Below are 25,550 nucleotides of genomic sequence, written 5' to 3' on the forward strand. Positions count from 1 at the left end.
GGGCATCTTTTGGCAGTCAGATAATGCTAACTGCTTGTCAGGAGCTTGATTAGGTGCAGTCTGAATCGGTAAAACCAATCAGGAACCTGTCTGTGTGGTACATAGACTGTTTCCAGAAGACCTCCACTAGCATTCAAAAAGACATGAGACGCTTAGATAGGCATGCTTAAAGTACAGCACATATTGAAGATACATGATAGAGATGTAGGACCGAGAGAAATGCTTGCTTCATTGTGAGGACCGGTGGGCCTTTTGAATTGCATCCGTGATTAGGCATCAAGAAATTGCTGGACCTACTATTAATGTATGTATATATTAATAATCTTCGATTATGAATTTATATGTAAGATAGGAAGCTACAGAAACAATTTGAAAAGTTATAAGAACCGAGCAGATGAATAGATGAAATTCTATGACAAAATTTAACAAAGTTTTACCAGAAAGAACATATGTCTCACAGAGAGCTCAGTATGCTTGAATCCAATGGTCACCAACCTGCAAATATATTTTCCTAACAATATAGGTCTATTGCCGTTATGACTGAATAGCCATTTCTCACAAATAATAAAAAGGTGTTGATGAACAGCTGGGATGGATGAAAAATAATGAATTTCCAGTTCAGTTGAAAACTATTATTTAATATAAAAAGATTGCAATCTGTTCCACAGCGGTGGTATTTTATTGTGACCAACATAAAAAGTAGAGGATCCTGCAGTGATTTATATTGCCAAAGCTTATAAACTATAAGAACAAAAGGTAAACACTCCCCTTTCTTAACTTGAACCAGCAAATGCAGGTTTAGAGGCTTAGAATCACTGCCTGGGGATGCTTTGTGATTTTGCCCTGATTCTTTTTAATTACTGCATTAAAATGGTTGTCTAACCAAGAACAGCATTTTATTATACAAGTAATACGTAGAATGACATTAAGGGCTCAATTATGGGTCGGATGAATCAGTACTGCAGGTGGAAACCGCCCAATCCACCTGATGTTAAGAGGCACTTTGTTCCTGTGTCTGACATTACTGATCGCACAAACCAATGGTGGGCTACCACATGCTGATCTGCACCTGTAAAACCACAATTTTTCACAGACAGAACCAGAGGCTCAGGCTGATCCCCACACACCACCCCCCACTATGATGAGAGAGAACACAATTCCTCCAACCCCCACCAGTCCTGGAGACTCCCCAGATGCCGAATACCCTCCTGCCATGTGGCCTCCACAAAAGAGTGAGCCTCCACATAAGAGCAGGAGAAGTCGGTAAATATAGCAAGCAGTGAAAGAGGTGATGATTTTGGGGACCTCCATAACCTAGGGAGAGAACCAAGCATGTGCCTTGAACACAAAGAGCACATCATGCTAAACAATGCATTGGTGGTCCAATGCTCTTAGGACCAACCCAAGCACAGTTATGGGCAAAAATACAATCCCAACCAAAGGCCCTGCAGAACATTATGTGAAGAGATTCTAGAGTGCAGTGAACATTAGAGGAATGCTTGCAATAAATCAAACCATTGGCATTCGCCCCAGTAGCATTCTAACCCAATGTTCTTTTGCCCACTATCCCACCTCAGTTTAGACCCATCCATATGCAATTGCTTTTGACCCTGCTCGATTAGAAACACTCCAGTCTGAACTGTCAGGCCAGGCCCTCCCTGAACTGAACACAAACACCCCCAAGACTGTGTTTGTCCTGATTCAATTGGATGTAGCTTGATTAGAGTGACAGAGTGAACATGAGACCCACATTTGGGCATAACTTGTCCCTCGGTGGTGCATCAAACACACAAAAGGTGATCAAAGGAATACCTGGAATAGGTATAACTATTGGCAATTGTTCGGGGTAGCATTCCAACCCACCATGCCACCTCAATTTGGACCCAGCCATATATACATCCATCTTGACCCTACTCCATTAGCAACAATGGGTGAAACCAGTCTCGGGATGCTTGTGCTCCTGTACAGGGCGGTCCTGGCTTGGCAGTTCGGGCTGGACTGTTCCTATTGGAGTGATTCAACTCATGAGATGTGTGGCAATATTATCTGCAATGCAATGTTTAAGTTTTTTATGTAAAATAATCTTTATTGAATTTTAAAGCTGCAGGGCTCATGGAAGTTAGTAGTACAGAAACAATTGTGAATTTGTTTTATTGCTCGACTTACAATATTTGTATTAGAATGACCAACGCTTTTGTATTTCAAGGGATCTATGTTTTGAAGTGTTGAATGAGTCCAGATTGTTTCTCTAAGTTAGAATAAACTAAGATAAAGTGTGAGAGAGAGAGAGAGAGAGAGAGAGAGAGAGAGAGAGAGAGAGAGAGAGAGAGAGAGAGAGAGAGAGAGAGAGAGAGAGAGGCATAGAGGACCGTGTTGGGAGGTGCAGTGAGGGGGGTAGGACCTGATGCATTTCTTATTCAGATAGTAGCTTGTTTATTGTGGGTGTTACATGATTGTTTTTAAGAAGCCTGGATGATGTGGGTATTTATGGGGGTTTAGGTGAGTTAACAAATGTATCTAGTTTCTCCCATAGGTTACTTTGAGATGGCTTTGTTTAGGTAGGAATTTAGGGAGTTTTCAGTGCCTCTTGTAAATTAGGTCCGGGCCCACCATGCATGAATGCATTAGCAGTTGAATTCTTTCCAATCCAATAAAATGGATGTGATGTCTATGTTTACTAAGATGTCAATTAAGTCAATTAAGTCAATATCATTTTTGCAAGTGCTTTGGTAATGTGTGAGGGGAAAGTGTCCAATAATATGGAGGCTAAGTCAGTGGACCAAAAAATGTTTGATACATGGTAGGCAGACCACAATCTGAATGGGTTAGAGGCAAAGCAATTGTTGGGATTTATTAGTCGAAACCAAATATGTTCTGAGTTTACAGAGAGATTTCTTTTTGGGTTATGCTCCTTGAGAATATACTTTCATTTGGTGTAGATCACTTGTTGGTTTTGATTATAGGGTGACATGTTTTAGAAGCTTTTTTAAAGCCTCCTTTTGTGTTTTTCTTAATAACAGTGGGTAGATTAGACTCAAGAGGAGAACTGATTTTGGGCAAAGCCCTTTTTTTAGAAATATATAGAAGTCAATTTCTTTTACGATGTACGATTGCTTAAATGAGGAGAAAGGGACAGGGTCATTTTTGGGCCTTTGTACTTGACTAGTTGTATTCCTTTAGCAGGCATCTTTTTGACAAAGAGAGATTTACTTCTGATTCTGGTGTTGTGGTTGTGCCAAAAGGAGGCTAACGAGGAGGGTTTCATATTATTATTGAGTTTATTATCTAAGAAGCAGAGTGCAAGCACATTGCTTATAAGTATGACTGATGAATGCCCTGAAACATTTGTTTTCACCGTCATGAGTTAGATTAGAGTGAGTAGGGAGACCATATCTGGTTAAATGTCAGACATATATGAGGATTTAACTCTATCCTTTTAGAAGTTAATGAGTGGAGGGACCATTATTTTATTAGTCTCAACTCTTTTCCACCAATGATATATTTATGAGACATGGGGCCATCTTGCATACTGTGCCCCTGTGGTGCAACAAGTGTTTGCACCCATTTTCCGCACCCCCTAATCATAGTTTTATTACAGAAGTGGCCACTGATGTTTGTGTTGCCTCTTCTTTAATAAATACACCACCCGTACTATCTTAAAGGGGTGTACCCTCCCTATCATGGGCATATACTCCCATGCTAATGAGTGAAAGTGTACTTCAGTGCCCCTGCCATATGATGGACGCAGGCACAGTAGCAAAGAGACTGTGAATCAAGGGTGCCCTCTGAAAGGGGTGCCATGGACCCCCAAAGTATCCACCTGCTGGTGGAAGTAGTCACTCACTGCACCCGTCTGCAGGGGGAGTTCTATTCTCCTTTTAAAAGGCTGCCTTTCCTGTGAGATGCAGACCAGGTGCTTCAATCAGCCGGTCCGTCTTCAACTAATGCATTGCCCCCAGGGCCATGTGAGTTCACATGTGCCCTGGAAAATTATTATCAGTAATAGGTCTCACTGTCCATGTTTCCGTCCGGTGTTCATAGTTAAAAATTAGCCGCAAACTGGGACAGTGCTCCCTGAATGCGATAAGGCTCAGTTGTCTAAAAGGTTTTTGATAGTGTTGTTTGTTTTTGTTTGATTTCATAGCTTCCTCAACACAAGATCCCAGGACTTTTTACCTTAGTACATTCCAATTTTAGGCTTGTGTTGCTAATTAGACAGCTATTACATAGCTTGGTAAGGGAGAGTATTTCAGTTTTTTTCCCTTATTTAGGGACCTTTGCGTAATACTCTATTGTATCAAGTATGGCGGAATTGCATCTTCAGCTTTTTCAGAGAAGATTGAAACATAAAAACATTATCAGTATAGGCTGCCATCTTTAACGGATCAAATTTAAATGGGGTGCCTACAATTTTGTTCAGTCTTATTGCAATCAATAAAGGGTCCAATGTAAGAATAAAGAGTGAGGGGGACGGGGCAACCATACCTCCTGCCTTGTTAGAATTGGAAGCTATTAGAAAGGCATCCATTGACATTTATTGATGGACAGGAGTTGTTGTAGAAGTCGTGGACAATGAAAGTAAATGTATCCCACAAATAGAGTTTGTCAATCACTGCATGCAGGAAAGTCCAGGAGACTTTGTCAAAGGCTTTCTCAGCATCCAGTGCCATTCCTAACACAGGAGTATGTGCCGAAATCATATTGCAAATTAGATTGCAATATGGTTGCGTGGAATGCAGAATATGTGGTTGTCCTACCTGTGAAGTGAGAAAGCTGGGAAACAGAATGACAGAGAGAGTAAACATCTTGCCTTACTGTTATCTTACCATCTTGCCATTTTGCCAATTTGCCACGGCTTAAGTGTTTAACCAAAGTCTTAAGTCTTAAACAGCCTAGCAGAAGATTGCTTTACCACTTTGACATATTTTCAGCTTTTAGTGGCCAATCCCCGTTAAAGGCATTGATTATTGTGTTTTTCTGAATATTAGTGCCACATCCATTTCAGCTATGGCATCCACTCAAACCTTGTATATTTACCGATGTCGAAACGGGAATTCTAATTCTGTCACTTTTTTGTAGTTATAATTGCCACTCGGTCTTTAAAGGACAGTGAATGTTATGTATGTGCTGTTGCCACACAAATTCTAGTTCTGTATGCGTTTATAATATTTCAGGAAAAGTTGGCATCTATATAAGAGTTTTATTTTATTCTGAATTGTACCATAACATGATCATATGGAAACCACTTTGCCACATTCTAATGTCAGTCTCGCACCAGGTAAAACTGCCATAAAAAGAAATGCTATTAATAATAAAATGTAGGGGACGAAGTGATCTCATGGTTGAAGGGTGCTGGTGAGTGAAATTTAATAGTGTCAGGCACATTAGCAATTTTCCCCAGAACAATGACCAGCCTAAGCCCAAAGTGCCTTCAAGGGCAAGCATAAAAAACAGAATGGAGATATGTCAGACAGATGCCACGTGGGTGCATCTAAATTACGAGGCCTTTAAATATTCCGGGCCTTTAAGTCAAAATCCCTTTCCAGTGAGCGGGCACAAGACCATAGACGTGCCCATTAAGTATGTAGTCAAACAAACAGCAACCAAAATGTATTTGTAAATATTACGACTCCTCCCAATGATGCCACATAATTTGGTATGGCAAAGATGGAAAGGTGTTCTATAGATGAACTTCAACAGTTATCGAATGTTATGAGTATACCGGCCTTTAGAAACATTTCATGCTCCATGTGTGAAAAGATATGGATTCTGTCTTTTGAGTAGAACAGCCTCAACCATGTTTTACTACAATAGTGTTTGCAACCAACTCGTGGTCTATAATTTGATTACGAAATTGTTTTGGTGAAATCGTATACTTTTTAAAGTTTTGTTCTATTTCACAATTAGAATGTCAGGTTCGTGGTAATTATTTGCTCTTTCTAATGCGGTAAATAATATGTCAAAACCACATCACCGAAAGTCTGAGTAGTGGCTTTCGGACTTCGATAGCAGGGGCGGGGGTGGTGTACTCTACAGCCTTTCTTAGATAGCACACATTACTCTTGATTCCCCTCTAACCCAGCAGGCTGTCTACCTACTAGGAATGTGCTAGCCAGTTTCAGGGCTTAGATTTAAACAAATGTCTCCTCTGGTTTGATAGTTGCCAGTAAGCCTTTTGATGTGAGCAGTGAAAGATTGACATTTTTTGTGGTACACAATCTTTTTAACCTGAGCATGGATACATGACATGGAAGAAAATGTAAGCATTTGAATTGTTGAATGCACCTACCTATCTGTGATTGTTTCCCGAAGTCCGCTTGCCACTCCTTTAACCACTGTGCTTGCTTTTGGAGTCAGCACCACTTGTGATATAAAAAATGTGCCTTTCCTCCTTCTTTCAGTGATCGATGCTTGAAGAAACTGAATCAGTTTTTCTGTGTCTGTTGTGTTCGCCCAAGGAGCCGGCATCATTTGACCGGGCCAAAGGAAGGATACTTCGAGTGCTACTGGGCTATGATAAAATACCAAAATTTGGTAATCTTTCTCCCACAGATATTGAAGACTTACTTCTTGAGCAAATATGGCAGGACACATTTTGTTCCCAAATGTGTCTTTAAGCATTTGAACAAGGTTCTCATGATGATACTTCTGCATCCCGTAGAAGTGGTTGAAGTCCAGAAAGATCACCTCCTTGTGGTGGTTAGTGAGAAATGCATTGATCTCCTCCAGGCCCTCATTGACTTTGGCACTGAATAAACCATGAGCAAAATAGAGTTCATTATCAGGGTCTCTAGGCTTGGTAGAAATCCGAAGGTCAAAATAACGTATCCCTGCCTCTAACTGGCTGGTGAAGCTCATTGTCTGCGTTGCTAACCACTTTCTCATTAGCTTTTTGGCAACAGTCCCAAAAACAGACACAAAGTTTTGGACAGTTTCTGGTTGTTCTGGTCCCACGGGAGATGCTTCATCAATATAGAAACTGAAGGAATCATGAGACCCTACAAAACAAAAGGAAAATATGTACTTTTTTGTTGTGCAGAAACATTGTAAAACTAAACATATATATGTCTTGATAGACAAAAAGACAAACAATTAACAACACACATAACTAAATTCAATGATTTGAGGAAAAACAACATTACCATTCAATGTGCATAGTTGTTTTACTTTTGTACTTTTATTTTGACATTATTTTGGTGACTTTCCAACAGTTTTACAGCGGCTTATACACTATAATAGGTTTCGAATAAATGAAAAGTAGTTACCTTCAAAATCTTACAAACGGGAGGTATATAACTCCTCTCCAGGCAGTTATAATCTAATTTGGTGCAGCTGAACATATTTTATTTAGCCTGAACATAGGTCAATCTTATTGTTTAATCTCACTTGTGATATATTTTCTGTGGAATTGCCTTAAGTCTTTTCATATTGACTGTAATGACAACTATCTGAGATGGTAATCACAGACCAAAAGAATAACTGGAATGATTTACCACTGGCTGAACCATATTGTTACATCTAGCGTTATACCAACCCTCTCAAATAAATCTATGAAAGTTTCCCTACAAGGCATTTTATGAATGTTGAAAGTCTATGGGGAGTTCTCTAATCGTATAATGGAATTTGACCAAAGTTTGAGTTAATTTACAAGCACAGAACACCAGCTCATCCTTTCACTCTCAAAAGACCCAATTAATACAAGAGACAACATTCACATGTTTATGACAACCGTCACTAACTGCCCGAAGCTCAACATGGACAAAACGGAAGTGATGATCTTCGGCAACAACACCATTTTTTGGAATGATCCTTGTTTGCCCTTGGAACTAGGATTATCATCCAAAGTGACCGGCCAATCCTGGACAGCAAACTGACCATGACGTCCCAGATCCACGCAGTCGCCTCTGCCTGCATTTCACGCACTTCACATGTTATGAGAAGGCTTCAAATGGATCCCCTTGAAGACCAGGCGGATCACTGACACAATATCGATGTCAAAATTATCGATATACAAAAATATCTTGTTAAAAATATAGATTGACAAAATATCGACTTCCTATCTCCAAACAGGTAAGTAGAAAAATATTGAATCAAAAATATCGATGTAAAAAATATAGATAGTCAAAATATCGACTTTTTAAATAGTTAAAAATAATTTAAAATTAATGAAATAATAAATATAACTAACTTAAAAATATTTAAAATACTTAAAAAACATTAAAAATAATAGATAATCAATATAATTAAAAAAATATATATATAATGAATACATATATATATAATGAATACATATATATATATATATATATATATATATATATATATATATATATATATATATATATATATATATATATATATATATATATATATATATATATATATATATATATATATATATATATATATATATATATATATATATATATATATATATATATATATATATATATATATATATATATATATATATATATATATATATATATATATCCAAGCTCCCAAATCCTGAAAATACCCAGCCGGGTTCCAGGAAGAATAAGCACTCTCAAGCACGGCACAGTTCGTTAGCAGGACAGTTTATTCAAAGACAGACGCGTTTCGGGAGAGCCCTCCCTTTCTCAATGTTTACATCTGATACGGCGTGCGCAGCGCCATTATAAATGTTTGTAAGGCATTTCAAAACAAACAAAGGACTAATTCTTGTTCGCAGCGCGGGGCGCCATCTTGGAATGTATAAATTCAACATATATTACACCAGATTGCTAGTAAGTATACCACATCCTTATACTGCCGTGTATCGGCTAAATTGTTGTCTTAAAAGCAAAACCATATACTGTACAAACATAATACATTTCATGGCTAAGACAACAATATGTTGTTGAGAATTACCCAACTTGCGACATAAATACAAAATTCTAATGTGGTCAGTTTGAACACAATCTTGCCGTGGATCGGCAATTGCAGCCCAAAAGGACTGCCAAAACTACGATGTGGTCAAATACTAAAGCAAATCTTCTAGCTCGGTCTCGGTAGTGATGATGTCATCCATCACAAAACAAAAACACTCAGACCATTTCCAGAAAGTATTGCACAAATAATCAAACTGTAGAATTGTTGTTGGAGATTCAGTATTCAACTAAACAAAACTCATAGCACAGTAATACACTCAGTTAACCCAAATGAGAGGCCAGTTCTTCTCCCATATTTAAGCCTCCAGGTGCTTTAGTCTCCAGGTCAATGATGTACCAGGACTCAAGTCCCCTGAGTGTGAGCAATCTATTGCCCCCTCTGGGATTCTCTTCGACTTGGTCCAAAAAAAAAATGTCTGAGAAGATTCCTGTCACTGTTATGTGTCAAGGAGAAATGTCGGGCCACGGGATACGTAAAGTCTTTATTCGCAATGGCCCGCATGTGTTCTAATATTCTCAACTTGACAGGATTAATGGTACTCCCAACATACCGTAACAGACAGGGACACATTAGGCAATAGACAGCAAAGTCAGAGTGACATGACATAAACTTTGTTATTTTCCTCCCATCCTTTCTACCCGGGACTTGGTATGTCAGTGTCCTTTTACTTGAAGCACAGGCTTTGCATTTCCCACAAGGGAAAAAGCCTTTGGTGTCTTTCAAAGTTCCTAATGGTTTCTTAAGTGATGGCAAATAGCTGTGGACTATTTGATCTCATAGAGATCTGGCCTTCCTGAATGTAATAAGTGGTGTGTTGGGAATGTCAGGCCCTACAATCTGATCCGATTTTAAGATGTGCCAATGTTTGGACAAAATGGATCGCAGTTTGAAGGAGTCAGCGGCATATGGTGTTATAATGCGAAATTTACCTTCAATGTTGGGGCCTTTCTTCTTGACAAAGAGACTAGCACGTGGTATTGTCCTAACCCTGTTAAGGGTGTCTTGAAGAAGAGAAGAGCTGTAACCTCTTGTTATAAATCGTTCCATGCATTTACCAGCTGCTTTCTCAAAATGAGTGTTTTGGCTGCAGTTGCGCTTTAACCGCAAGAATTCCCCGTATGGGATATTGTTAATCAATTTACGAGGATGGCCGCTGGAAGCGTGTAAGACGCTATTCCCGGCCGTGGGCTTGCGGTAAAGTTGTGTGCAAATGGGTCCCTCACTGACACTAACTTCTAGGTCTAGGTAATTAACCCTGTCCCTGCTGATTTCACTGGTAAATCTCAGATGATACTCGTTCTCGTTGAGCAATTGAATGTATTGGTTGGCTTCCTCAACTGTACTATTCCGCACCAGGAACAGATCATCTATGTATCTGCTCCAGGTTACCACCTTGGTGTTCCATGTGGCAAGTCTGGGGGCCCAGGCTACCTGCTCCTCCCCCCAGCCAACGAAAAGATTCGCATAGCTGGGGGCGAAGCAGGAACCCATGGCCGTACCAGAGAGTTGGCGATACATAGTGTCCTGAAAGAGAAAGATATTATTGCGCAGGCAAAATGCAATGAATTCCAATAGCATCTTATTATGCATTGAATATTTGAGTTCTCTTTTCCTCAGGAAATATTCCACTGCGTGTAGCCCCTGTTCATGGTCAATACAAGTATATAAACTTGTGATATCCAGGGTAATCAGGATATAAGATGATTGCCCCTCCAACAGTTCCACCTTTTCAATGAAATCAGTGGTGTCTCTGATATATGATCTTAGGGACAGTACAAAATTAAACAGGTGGTGATCCAAGAATTTCGAAAGATTTTCAGTCAATATCGATGTCAAAATTATCGATATACAAAAATATCTTGTTAAAAATATAGATTGACAAAATATCGACTTCCTATCTCCAAACAGGTAAGTAGAAAAATATTGAATCAAACATATCGATGTAAAAAATATAGATAGTCAAAATATCGACTTTTTAAATAGTTAAAAGTAATTTAAAATTAATGAAATAATAAATATAACTAACTTAAAAATATTTAAAATACTTAAAAAACATTAAAAATAATAGATAATCAATATAATTAAAAATATATATATATAATGAATACATATATATAATGAATACATATATATATATATATATATATATATATATATATATATATATATATATATATATATATATATATATATATATATATACATAGTATTAATAATAAAATATACAATATATTTACCATAGGATAGCGAGAGGGTTACATTTACTATTACCACTCCAGTGAGTGCAATAGTAGAAAAAACATTGGATAGCGTAGCAGTAAACATTACTATTCCCACTCCAGAGAGTGCAACAGTAGGGAAAGCGTTGGATAGCGTAGGGGTAAAAATTACTATTCCCACTCCAGAGAGAGTGCAACAGTAGGGAAAGCGTTGGATAGTGTAGGGATAACAACTACTATTCCCACTCCACAGAGTGCAACAATAGGGAAAACATTGGATAGCGTAGGCATAAAAATTACTATTCACACTCCAGTGAGTGCAACAGTAGGGAAAATGTTGGATAGCGGGAGGGTAACATTTTCTATTCCCACTCCAGAGTGTACAACAGTAGGGAAAGCGTTGGATAGCGGGAGGGTAAAAATTACTATTCCCACTCCAGTGAGTGCAACAGTAGGGAAAGCGTTTTATAGCGACTAGGTTAAAATTACCATTCCCACTCCAGAGAGTGCAACAGTAAGGAAAGCTTTGGATAGCGGTAGGGTAAAAATGACTATTCCCACTCCAGTGAGTGCAACAGTAGGGAAAGCATTGGATAGCGTAGAGGTTAAAATTACTATTCCCACTCCAGAGAGTGCAACAGTAGGGAAAACGTTGGATAGCGTAGGGGTAAAAATTACTATTCCCACTCCAGTGAGTGCAACAGTAGGGAAAGCGCTGGATAGCGTAGTGGTAAAAATTACTGTTCCCACTCCAATGAGTGCAACAGTAGGGAAAGCGTTGGATAGCGTAGGGGTAAAAATTACTATTCCCACTCCTGAGAGTGCAACAGTAGGGAACATAAATACTTAATATATGAATGAAAATTAATTAAATATGAATACCAATCAATTAATTTTTTTAAGAATAATTATTCGTTTTTGATAATAAATAATTATGTTCAACAAAAATAACCAATAAATAAATTTAAAACATTAACTATTTCTAATTAAATTACTTCCCACCCTATTCCCCTATAAACCCACAACCCACAACTGAAAATAAAATAAAATTAACATGATTAACATTTAATCAATTCATTAAAATTAATTACCAGTTATATTTTATTTACTTACCAATTATGAATTAATTAACAATGAATTACCAATTTTATTTTAATTAATTACCAATTATTCAATTAATTAAAATTAATTACCAATTACATTTTATTAATTACCAATTAATAATTAATTAAAAATTAATTCAAAATAAATGCCAATAAATTAACATATTTAATACATTTTAATTAAATTACTTCCCACCCTATTCCCCTATAAACTCACAACCCGCGACAGAAAATAAATTCATATAATTAACATAATTATCATTTAACCAATTAATTAAAATTAATTACCAATTTAATTTTAATTATTTTCCAAATAATTAACAATTATTACAAATTAATACCAATAAATAAATTAACATATTTTAATTAATTATAATTAAATTACTTCCCACCCTATTTCCCTATAAACCCACAACCCGCTACAGAAAATAAATTAATATAATTAACATAATTATCAATTAATCAATTAATGAAAATGAATTACCAATAATATAAATTAAATATACACTTTTCACACATATAGTAACATAAAAAACACTTAAAAAAATGATATTAACTTACTTACCTCTAATTTGATATTTTTGTTGTCTATATTCTGTCCATTCGATGTTTTATCCGTTCTATATTTTGGAATCGATATTATTGCTATTCTAGTCGATATTTTTGTACTCAATATTCTATCCGGTCGATATTCTTTCCATTTAATATTTTTGAATCGATATTAATGTACCGCCACTCAAGCCCTAATTACCAGACAATGGCAACGCACTCAATGCCAGAATCACCACACACCTTCTAAAGAGACTCCAGACCATACAGAAGTCCGCTGACAGACTCACTCTCAACTTCCCCAGATGGACCCATATCACCCCGACCTCAGAAAACTCCACTGGCTCCCAATAAAGAAGAGATGCCAATTCAAGCTGATGATCCACTCCTACAAAGCCCTGCACAATTACAGACCAACCTACATCAACCATCGTCTGAGTTTCCATCGCCCCACTGAACAACTACGCTATGCCTCTCTCTCTCTCAAACGCCCACATCCATCGAAGCAACAGCGGCGGATGCACCTTCTCCTACCCAGTGGTAAAACCTCTCTCTGCAGCTACAGATGTTATGTTATGTTATGTTATTGTGAATTTCTAGAGCTCATAATCACCCAGAGGTTTCTAAGCGCTATCAGAGGAAGCCCTACACCAGATAAAATAATAAGTGGCCTGCTCAGAGAGTCCCCCATGCCTCTAAGAAAAGCACGGTCTTCAAATTCTTTCTTAATGGAAGGATAATTTGTTTCCTTGCGTACATTTTCCGGGAGACTGTTCCATGCCTGAGGAATTGTGGTCGAGAAAGCTCTTCCACCCATGGACAAAAGATTAAACTGGGGGCAAACCAAGCGACATCCATCTGCTGACCGAAGCATCCTGCTCTGAGTGTAGTTGGTCAATCGGTTCTTGATGTACCTGGGGGCTAAGCCGTAAATGGCTTTATGTGCAATGCAGAGGCTTTTAAATGTAATTCTCTGTGTTCATGACAACATGGAGCCTGGCCAATAGCTTTTTTGGTAAACCATAATACAGAGATTTGCCATAGTCCAGACGCAACAGAATCAACGCTGAAACCGCCAGTCTAAGTGTAGCAAAGGACAACAGTGGGGACAGTTTTCGCAGCTGTCGCATTAGACCAACACTAGTTCCTACCACAGTCGACACCTGTTGTGTCAAAGATAGCAAGGCATCAATTTTGATGCCAAGACTTTTTACAGCTACAGCTGGTTCGGGAAAAGGCCCAAGTTCTGAAGGCCAAGACAGATCATTCCAAGGGTTAGAGACTGTGGTAACTGCCAAAGCCTCCGTTTTGTCAGGGTTTATTTTTAACGAATTGACTGACATCCAGTTGACGGTAAATTTCAGAATATCCTGTATTCTTAAGTGAGCCGTAGGTGAATGGTCAATCTGGATAACAATTCGAATATCGTTGGCATAGTTGTAAACCCTTCACTCCATTTGGTTCAGTGCTGCAATCAAGGGCTGCAAATAAGCATTGAAAAGCAGAGGTGATAATGCTGAACCCTGAGGCACACCACATGCCAAAGTGGTTGGATGAAACACCAAATCCGCTAGTTGGACTCGCTGGGAGCAGTCCCTAAGGAAGGAGGTCAGCCAGGCAAGAGCCGTGCCCTGAATTCCTAGGTCCGCAATCCACGAAAGTAACTGGCCATGATTAACAGTGTCAAATGCCGCGGATAGTCCAGTAATACCAGAGCACACTGCATTTTTCTGTCTGCCCTCAGTCTCAAATCATCCAGCACGGAGAGAATAACCCATTCAGTGCTGTGATGAGCTCTGAATCCAGCCTGATTAAACTCAAGAAGATGATTAGCTTCCAGATGGTGGGAGAGGGATTTTAAGACGTGCTGTTCTAGTATTTTTGCTAGAAAAGGCAACTGTGAAATTGACCTAAAGTTCTTCAGATTCTTATCGTCAGCGCCCGTTTTTTTTAAGAGCGGAATCACACTGGCCTCCTTAAAATTAGAGGGTACAAGCTCTGTTTCCAAGGGGCGATTCAGGAGCTAGAGCACCTTGTCCTCAATACCCGGCAATGCCATCTTAAAAATTTTGGGACAAGAGGGGTCAGCAGGTGAACCCGATTTCACTCACCCAACTAAGATGGTAAAAAGCTCCTTGGTGAGTAATGGCAAGGTGGTCAATAAATAAGCCAGCATGGGGGGAGGGTTGATAGGCTCAATTGAGCAGGGAAGGATCGGGGTGTGATGGATTTCTGTCATCAAATCCTTTATCTTTCCTAAGAAGAAGGATTGAAATTCATGGAAATCTTTTTGGCTAAAGGTAGATTTTTGCACAGTATCCCTCCTTAACTCATTTAAGATCCTAAAGATCTCTTTCTGGGGGTTAGCGGCCTCCGCAATCGTAGCCTCATAAAATTCGGATGGCTTTTTTATAGGTGGCGAACTTTGATACATAGGCTGCATGAGCACTGGGTTCATATGATTTACGCCAGGCTCTCTCACACTGACAAAGTGATTTTTTTTAGTTCCCTAAGTGCAATATTGAACCAAGGTGTCCCCTTACCCTTGTCCACAATTCTGATCTTACAAGCTGGTGCCACAACCTCGATGGCTTCCTTAAGTTTTGACAATCGGGTGGCACTCTCAGTCTCCAAATTACACTTCCCAGGTAAAAGGTAGTCTGAGTGCAATAGAGTGGCTGTCAGGTCAGCAGAGTTGACCTTATTCCAACTACGCAGTGTTTTCCATTCAGGCATGGCATTTGTCATTCTTGTCAAAAGGGGAAATTGGCCATAAATTAAGTAATGGTCCGACCAAGAACAAGGAGAAATGACAATGGGACTGATCAGGGGGTGGGGTACCCAGACCAGATCTAATGTATGACCTTTCTCATGTGTACATACAACCACCATTTGGCTGAGTCCTAAAAGAGGATAAGTCATCTTCTAACTGCTTTGCCTGGCAGTCCTTCGTGGTTATTTCCCAATGGCAGTTGAAATCCCCTAGGACCACCATTCCTTTGTAGCTGGAACAGAGATCGTGGACTAATTCCAAGAAAGGTTCCATAAACCTAGATGAAGTGCACGTTGGGCGGTAGAGTAGTAGAAATACTTAACAGTCTGTTGGGGAGCAAAATTTGACCCCCAGTACATCTGCACCTTCTATGCTTTCAGTGCATAGTGTTTCAGTTTTCAATGCATGTTTATAAAGGAAAGCTACGCCCCTCCCCTCGTGTTACTAAGTCTATTCAAATGAATGGCTGCAAAATTAGGAGGCAGCACCGCAACCAAATCCGGCATTGAGGACTCATCCACCCATGTTTCTGTGATGCATAGGAGGTCCAGGCTGTCCTCTTGCAGAAGCGAGAAGACCTCAAGGCAGTGCTTCGGTGGTGAGCGGGAATTAAGCAATGCGAACCTACACCCTTGGTGGCACACCTGCTTTACCAGTTTTACCGGTAGAGGAGCATTGTTTAGCTTCCTTGGACTTGTGATTTCAGCAGCCCCTCTCACCTGAGTTTTGCCGTTAATCTATAGTGCAATGTTGAAACTCCTTTATTCAGGGAAAGCAATACCTACTTAGAGTAAAAAAGAGGGGCACCGGGGGGTCGTGGCCCCTGGTCCCTGCCGGGCACGGAGGGGCGCAGACGGGCTTGCCTTAGGCGCGCCTTCGGCACACCTGTGGCGCGCCTGCTGCGCGCACCCGCTGCACTCTTGCTCCAGCCTGAATTTAAAGCCTGTGATCCCGTCCACCCTCCATTCGGCCCTGCTGTGCATCGGCCGACCAAACACTAGAGCGCTGAGCTGCCAGGAAGTACACTGTGATCCGGTCAGTCAGGACTACGTGAGCTGGTAACAACACTGTTACATAAAAAAAGACTAAAAACTTTCAAAAGCAATGCAAGTGTTAACAGCAATTTAGCAGCGATGGTTTAAAAGGAAACAGTGTCACACACGCTTCAATAAAATAAATTAAACTATTTTAAAAGCAGTGCAAATAATAGCAGCAATTTTAGCAACAATTATTAACAAAAGCGGCGTACTCTGAGCAGCCCTCCAAATGAAGGTGCTAGCCTCTCTACCACCTTCATCTCCACCTCTTTACTGGAATTCCAAAGAGCACTCAAGACCTGGTTGTTCAGCTGAGTCACCTAAACCATCATGATCCTCACGCGACTGGATACCGTCTTGGGGGATTAGCCGCACTATAAATCCATTTGATTGATTGAATGATTGATTAAGGTGACTTGCAATCTAATTAATTGAAATGTTATCAATTATAATAATCAATAATACACCTATCACTAGTATTTAAAATTCTTGGTCCCTTGTTCCTTCTCATTAAAGAAATTCTTAGACGGTAGATATGGAAAAGAAATAAGGGCACAAGTATACAAATTGTATTTTTTTGCAATACCATTATTTAAGCAGTGTTTTATAGGCTCCTCAGGAGGCAGGTGTTGTCATGTGTGATAACATGGAGATATATTCATGCTTTCCAGCAGCAGTGGAGTCAATGAACAGTGAACAATAATTGTCTAATTAATAATAAGCTCAATACTCAGGGGTAATATTTGAGAATAAATGGCGATGAAAAGCTAGTACTTTATATAAAGCATTTACAGTCCTGCATTGCCACTTGCCTTTCATACTTGGTGTTGGCTTTAGCACTATGCTCTGCGATATCATAGCCTAAATATATCACATTATTACAGTAGAGTGCTAATGTAATTTTTTTACTACATGTGTCTATTGATGTCACAAGTAGGCTAGAATATCCTGTGGTTGTGTGCTTTGACATATCTATACTACTATTATAAAGAGAGAACACAAACCTTTGAGCCAGGTAAACTACAAAAGTAATGCACCAATCACTACAGCCAATACACCATTTGAAAGGGGAGATGTGGCAGAAGGACATAGGCTATAGATATGTACACCATATACATTAAAAAAGCAAAAACGCCAAAAGTGGTAAAGTAGTCCCTTGGGGGCGTGGTCGTGGGCGTCTCAAACAACAAACGTGGGCGTTTACAGGGCTGTGCCAAGTGCAAATAACAAACATAGGCAAAGCGACTTCACAACACACTTACATATGCACAAATAGAGCGGAAATGCGCTTTCACTGAATTTAGAACGCACAAAATGCAGACATAGAGCGGAAATGCGCTTTCAATGAATTTAAATTCACACATACAGCGCGGTAACACCAATATACAAAAACAGCACAGGTGCGCGCTATAAGAAATATACACACATTCGTTGCAGTTACCCAGACAACATTGACGCCTTCGCATTAAAAACCAGGCGGGCCTTCCATCAACGAGGAGTGTCAAATGACACCACACAGGGGGTAGGATTAATCGCATACTACACCAATCACATCGCACTAAAGAAAACACACACAAGACTTCGGCTTACCAAAAAAAAAAGTCTTTAACCATTGGCCATTGACCAACGACGTTACAGGGGGGTAAACACGAACAAAAAAAGCCGACATTTCTTAACGTAGAAACGCAATTGACTCCGCATTCATGAGACTTTCCTCACATCTTGCGGACATGATAAAATGCTTACAATAAGACATACGAATAACGAAAATAACACAACTGCCCATAATCACTCGAGCACTGCCAGGACTTCACCACACAATTGACAAAACGAAAGGGAAACTTCTTTGAAGGGATACAAAAACGAACACACGGAAAGAGCCTTTGAAAGAAAAAAAAAACATTAAACAGGTGACATGACACTTTCCTCACAGCTTGCGGACAACATAAAACGCGGAAAACAATACATACGAATTAAAAAAGAATACCACAAGTGGGCCAAATCAGTTGAACAGGGCCAGGACTTGCACAGACAACTCTTCTGTGGTGCGGGCGGGGGCCCTGAAGCAGCCTTTTGCTCCCGGACAGCGTCGGGACGGGCTGCTAGTCACTTATAAGATAACTCCCAATCCTAACCAATTAGAATAATACAAAAGCCCAAGGCATTACATGGCCACATAGAGGCATTCCAAGATCACCTGCAATATTTGCATTGTTTACATTCTATGATTCTTCAAATACACTTAAATTGCAATAATGGCATTTCTTCTCAGTGATTCTTTAAATGCTAAATAGGGTAGGGTAGGCTAACCCAACCTGTGCATTCTTTCAAACAACTACGACAAAGTGAATTTATGAATCTTGTCAAAGCAAGCAGGCCTGCCGGCTGACCTTCTGACCCCTGTCCACCACAAATCTAATTTAATAAATATTATTTTAACTATCTCTGCTGCCACACCACTCAGACGAACCATGAATAATTCTTAACCTACAGGAATCTTTCCAGAACACGTAAAATAGGTGTACATGCAATCATTAATAAAAAAAGAAAAGTTGGATCCACATGACCAAAACAACTACAGATCGATTGCAAAACTGACCTTTCCTGGACAAACTGACTGAATCCTGTGGGAATTGGAATTTTGCCAAAGTTCATAATCAGTGCCCATGCAGCTCTTTTATATAAAAGGAGATCCATCTCTCTGTAGTTATTACATCCACCATACTTGTCTAATTTTTGTAAAGTGAACCATATTAGGAAAAGTAAATAGTAGGTGCAGAAATGTGGGTGCATAATATATGCCTTCTTTTGTTTGCACAGACAAGACAAAGTGAGTAAACCAATGAAGGTCTCAAGGAACAAGATAGGAGAAGCAAAGCAATATTGTGAATATATATTAGAATATCACAAACAGAAATGTCATGTGATATAAATATTATGTCATGTAGATTTGTTGAGCACACTTGCCACCAATGTGGGTATCCAGGTACTTGATCATATATGTAGGTAAAGAAAAAGTAGGAGTGGGTCATTTGAAAGTTAATGCAGGGTTAGTTAAAGAGCGACGTCTTCAGCTTCTTGCTAAAGTTGAGTAGGGAAAAACAGGTCATTCCACATCATTCCATGGAATGTAGGAAAAAGGCTGACTCCCCAGTTCTGCTTAAGTGGGTGCATGGGATATGTTCAAGAGAGAGGGAGAGATGTAGATTGCAGTTGTCTGGTGGTTTAGAAGACTTTTAGGCAGTGATTGAAGTAGGAAAGTCTAATGTTGTGGTTGGCCTTGAATGCATGCGTGAGCAGTATGAATTGGAAGCATTTGTGGATGGGGAGCCAGTGAAGCTCTTTGAGGTGAGGTGACATGTGGGTACGGCAAGGGAGGTTGCAGATGAGTCTGTCTGCCGAGTTCTTAATGGCCTGGGGTCTCTGTGTGAGGTAGGTTGGGATTCTGGCATAAAGTGCATTGCCATAATCCAACCTGCTCAGGAGGAGGGCTTGAGTAACAGTGCGTCTGGTGGTTTGGAGTAGGCACTTGAAGATCTTATTTAGCATTTATAAAATGAGGAAGTAAGAGGTGCTGACAAAATTTACCTGAGGTGATTTGTGAATTTATTGTCCAGAATGAGTCCTAGGTTTCTGGTTATTCCGATGGGATTTGCATATGTCCTAGTTCTACTGGCCACCAGGAGGAGTCCAACGCTGAGTTCTTTTTTCCAAAGAACAGTACTTCCGTTTTGCCTTTTTTGAGCTTCAGGCTGTTCCGTTTCATCCAGTGTGCCACACTGGTCAAGCAGTTCATGTTGTTTTTTTCTGCTGATGTTGGCAGGGTCTGTCAGAAATACGATGAGCTTTGTCAGGGTAGGATATGATGTAGAATACGTTGGTGCTGATGATGCATGTGAGGGGTGCCATGTAGATGTTGAAGAGTGTTTGCCTGAGAGATAATCCTTGTGGGACTCTGCAGATGAGTTTGATGGCTTCTGAAGTGTTTAATGGGAGCCTGGCCCTCTGTGTTCTGCCTGTAAGGAAGGAGCCTATCTAATTTGGAGCTCATATGGAAATCTGTAGAGAGATCTAGCAGGATGAGAGCTGTGGTGCCTCCACGGTCCATGATTGTCCAGATGTCCTTGATGGCCGCAATGAGGGCAGTTTCTGTGCTGTGGTTGCTGCAGAAAGTTGAATGGATGCTGTCCAGTAGTTGGTGATGTTCTAGGTATCAGGAGAGTTGTTTGTTGATCACCTTCTTCATGACTTTGGAGAGTAAAGGTAGTAGTGGGATGGGTCGTAATTGTGAGTTTGCTAGGGTCGGCGGATGGTTTCTTCAGGAGAGAGTTGACGTCTGTGAGCTTCCAGTTAACCGAGAAGTTTGTGCATTTGATTGATGTCTTGATGATGGATGTGAAAGTGGAGTTGACCATGGATCCTCCTAAGTTGGAGATGTGGGGGGTTCCTGGGTCTGTGGGGGCTCCTGAGTAAATGGATTTCCTGATTGTGGCAGTGTTCTTGCTGGTTAGCGATTTCCAGTCACTTGTGATGGTGGGTAATTGGTTGATGATGTTGCCTGGGTTCGGGTGGGGGTTGACACTGCTGTAGATGTTTATGATTTTTTTGTGGATGAAGTTGGAGAGTTCGCTCAAGAATGCTTGCGAAGGGGCAATGGTGTTGGTAGTGACTGCGGGGTTGGAGAATACTTTGACGATGGTGAAAAGATTAACAAAAATAAATGTGTCTGTCTCAAACAAAACTGGTGCTCATGTAAAGCGTTCTGATACACGATACCTTCTGGTAAAGTTTGTGTTATATAAAACTCTAAAAAAAAAACTCTTTGGAGTTGTTTCTCTGATTTAGTGGTGGTACTATCTGAGCGCAGCTTTCTATGTGTTTCTAGCAGTGGTGTCCTGGCTGTTTCACCATTACCGTTCCAGTTGTCCCAGCAGGTGTAGGTAGTCAATTATTAACCTTGTGTTTGCTTTGTTCGCCCTAAGTTGGCAGGGTGTGCCCAGAAGTGGCCCCTTGCTCACTTTCCCACTGGATGCAAGCTAGCCTGGCTGATAATTGGTGTTACCAAGAAACCGGTCCCAGGATGTTTGTTTCTGGTTCGGGGAAAACCTGGCTTGGCAGTCGGAGATGGACTGTTCCCATGAGGCACAAGGTCAAGACTGATTTGCATACAGCTGGGTCTGAATTGAGGTGGCAAAGTGAGCTAAAGAACAATGATGAATTCAACCCATATCTGTGACTGGGGGTGTCTTTAAAGTTTCAGCGCTCCGTCCCTTGTGTTCGTTTTGTTCACCCTACGTTGGTATGGTATGCCCAAACGTGGATCCCTTGCTCAATTTGCCACTGGATTCAAGCTAGCCTGGCTGATGAGGGGTGTTTCCCTGAAACCAGTCCCAGGAGGCTTGTCTCCGGTTCAGGAAAGACCTGGCTTGGCAGGTCTTGTTGGACTGATCTCATAGGCTGAGGGCGAAGACTAATTTGCATATAGCTGGGTCTGAACTTAGGTGGCGAATTGAGCTAAAGACCGATGATAGATTCAACCCAGATCTGTGACTGGGGTGAGTGTCTGAAAAGTTTCAGTGCTCTGTCCATCATCTCATTGTGTTTGCTTTGTTTGACTTAAGTTGGCAGGGTATGCCCAGTAGTGGTCCCTTGCTCACTCTGCCACTGGATTCAAGCAAGCCTGGCTGATGAGGGGTGTTACCCTGAAACTGGTCCGAGGATGCTGGTTTCCGGTTCAGGGAAGACCTGGCTTGGCAGTTCGGACTGGACTGTTGCCATGAGGCACAGGGTCAGGACTGATTTGCATATAGCTGGGTCTGAACTGAGGTGGTGAAGTGAGCTAAAGAACGATGATGGATTCAACCCAGATCTGTGACTGGGGTGAGTGTCTGTAAAGTTTCAGTGCTCCCCCCATCATCTCCTTGTGTTTGCTTTGTTTGCCTTAAGTTGGCAGGGTATGCCCAGACGTGGTCCCTTGCTCATTGTACCACTGAATTCAAGCTAGCCTGGCTGATGAGCGGTGCTACCCCAAAACTGGTCCCAGGATGCTTGTTTCCGGTTCAGGGAAGACCTGGCTTGGCAGTTAAGGCTGGACTGTTCCCATGAGGCAAAAGGTCAAGACTGATTTGCATATAACTAGGTCTGAACTGAGGTGGTGAAGTGAGCTAAAGAACAATGAGGAATTCAACCCAGATCTGTGACTGGGGGTGAGTGTCTTTCAGTGCTCCGTCCATCATCTCCTTGTCTTTGCTTTGTTCACCCCTTGTTGGCAGGGTATGCCCAGACGTGGGTCCCTTGCGCACTTTGCCACTGGTTTCAAGCTAGCCTAGCTGATGAGGGGTGTTACCCAGAAACTGGTCCCAGGATGCTTGTTTCCAGTTCAGGGAAGACCTGGCTTACTAGTTCAGGTTGGACTGTTCCCATGAGGCACAGGGTCAAGAATGATTTGCATACAGCTGGGTCTGAACTGAGCTGGCAAAGTGAGCCTTAAGAACAATGATGGATTCAACCCATATCTCTGACTGGGGGCGAGTGTCTTAAAGGTTTCAGTGCTCTGTCCATCATCTCCTTGTGTTTCCTTTGTTTGCCTTAAGTTGGCAGGGTATGCCCAGACGTGGGTCCCTTGCTCACTTTGCCACTGGATTCATGCTAGCCTGGCTGATGAGCGGTGTTATCCCAAAACCAGTCCCAGGATGCTTGTTTCCAGTTCAGGGAAGACCTGGCTTGGCAGTTCAGGCTGGACTGATCCCATGAGGCACTGGATCAAGTCTGTTTTGCACATAGCTGGGTCCGAACTGAGGTGGCGAAGTAAGCTAAAGAACAATGATGGACTCAACCCAGATCTGTGACTGGGTGTGAGTGTCTGAAATATTTCAGTTCTCCCTCCATCATCTCCTTGTGTTTGCTTTGTTCCCCTTAAGTTGCCAAGGTAAGCCCAGACATGGGTCCCTTGCTCACTTTGCCACTAGATTCAAGCTAGCCTGACTGATGAGGGGTGTTAACCAGAAACAAGTCCCAGGATGTTTGATTCCGGTGCAGGGATGACCTGGCTTGGCAGCTCGGCTAGACTGTTCCCATGAGGCACAGCCTCAAGATTGATTTGTCTATAGCTGGATCTGAACTGAGGTGGTGAATTGAGCTAAAGTACGATGATGGATTCAAACCAGATCTGTGACTGAGGGCGAGTGTCTGAAACTTTTCAGTGATTCTTCCATCATCTTCTTGTATTTGCTTTGTTCACCCTAAGTTAGCAGAGTATGCCCAGATATGGATCCCTTGCTCACTTTGCCACTGGATTCAAGAGAGCCTGGCTGATGGGGGTGTTACCCTGAAACCGGTTAAAGGATGCTTGTTTCCAGGTCACGGAAGACCTGGCTTGGCAGTTCAGACACGACTGTTCCCATGAGGCACAGGGTCAAGACTAATTTGCATATAGCTGGGTCTGAACTGAGGTGGCGAAGTAAGCTAAAGAACGATGATGGATTCAACCCAGATCTGTGACTAGGGGTGAGAGTCTGAAAGGTTTCAGTGCTCTGTTGATCATCTCCTTGTATTTGCTTTGTTTGACTTAGGTTGGCAGGGTATGCCCAGAGGTGGGTTCCTTGCTCACTTTGCCACTGGATTCAAGCTAATCTGGCTGATGAGGGTTGTTACCCAGAAACCGGTCCCAGGATGCTTGTTTCTGGTTCAGGGAAGACCTGGCTTAGTAGTTCAGGCTGGACTGTTCCCCTGAGGCACAGGGTCAAGACTAATTTGCATATAGCTGGGTCTGAGCTGAGGTGGCGAAGTGAGCTAAAGAACGTTGATGGATTCCACCCAGATCTCTGACTGGGGGTGAGTGTCTGAACCTTTTCAGTGCTCCGTCCATCATCTCCTTGTGTTCACTTTGTTCTCTTATTAACGCCAGTAGGGTCTTGTGTGTTTGCACATTAAACCCAGGCCTACTAAATGTAACAATGCTTGTTTCACTTTGCACAGTCGACATGCAATTTTATTGCTCTGGACTTGTAGGAAGGTCTGCGGCTAAAATGTTCTGTTTTTCTAAATCACTTATTTTTCCATCATTATTTCACTGCATGTATGATAATGCATATGGCTCAAACAATTGCACGAAATTAATAAATCAAGCTTAGGAGTAAACCCATACAAAATGTCTCCAAAAAGCTATAAATTCGCTCTGTGCATGCAAATACTATCAGGAAAATTGTTGACAGGAAATATATGAAATCGCTCTGCAAAAGTATTGGAAATCTACATTTTCCAATGCAAAATAAACTTCCTGTTAAACTAACTCACTGAAAATGCAATCGTGAGAAGTTGCTTGTTCTCTACCAAGGAGTTGCGTGGTAGTTAAAAAATATATATTACAGAAAATGGCCAGGGGCTGAGAAAAAGGTTCTTCAGGTGAGGCCGCCCTTCATTGATTCAATAGGTAGCGAGCTCAGCTAAGGGGGCTCTAAGACGACTGTAGATGTTTCGGTTTCGCTGCAGTGTCTGTGCTGATTGAAGTTATTCTGTAGAAACTGGCACATGCTTTTGTCTGCTGACCTTCCCTGAGCCCTATCGTGCTGAAAGGGGCTGTCTCTGGGCTGCCAGGCACGCCGGTCTAAGGAAGCACCCTGCGGGAAGATGAGAGTCGGAAGCACAAAGGACTCGAAGGAGCAGTCCACATGGCTTTGTTATTATTCGTTTTAACGTGCCTACACTCTGCGCTCCAGACTATCCTACGAGACATAGATACATGTTATGGTCTTTAAAGAGATTTGTACCTCAACTCCTCAGGTGATTGATCTATGTTAGAAAGAATTATGTCAGAAGGAGCAGTGGGAGTCAATGGACGTTACTAATTATAGGATTTAGATGTATAGCCAAATTGTTAATGATCAAAAAATGCTTTCAAGTCTCGCAGTTCCTAATACTAGTGCACACTTGTAGACACAGGTATTTCCTCTTTACA

General features: G+C 41.0%; 1 protein-coding gene across 1 annotated transcript in view; it reads right to left on the reverse strand.

Annotated features, from left to right (window-relative positions):
- Window positions 1-25,550, reverse strand: part of PLCXD3 (phosphatidylinositol specific phospholipase C X domain containing 3) — a 597,329-nt gene that overhangs the window by 214,309 nt on the left and 357,470 nt on the right. Inside the window, exon 2 of the mRNA XM_086960585.1 lies at window positions 6,290-6,998. Within this exon, the coding sequence (XP_086816711.1) occupies window positions 6,290-6,998 (709 nt within the window). The remainder of the gene's footprint in view (window positions 1-6,289; window positions 6,999-25,550) is intronic.

This window comes from Lissotriton vulgaris, chromosome 3_1 (genome assembly GCF_964263255.1).
Source record: "Lissotriton vulgaris chromosome 3_1, aLisVul1.2, whole genome shotgun sequence".
Classification (NCBI taxonomy): domain Eukaryota; kingdom Metazoa; phylum Chordata; class Amphibia; order Caudata; family Salamandridae; genus Lissotriton; species Lissotriton vulgaris.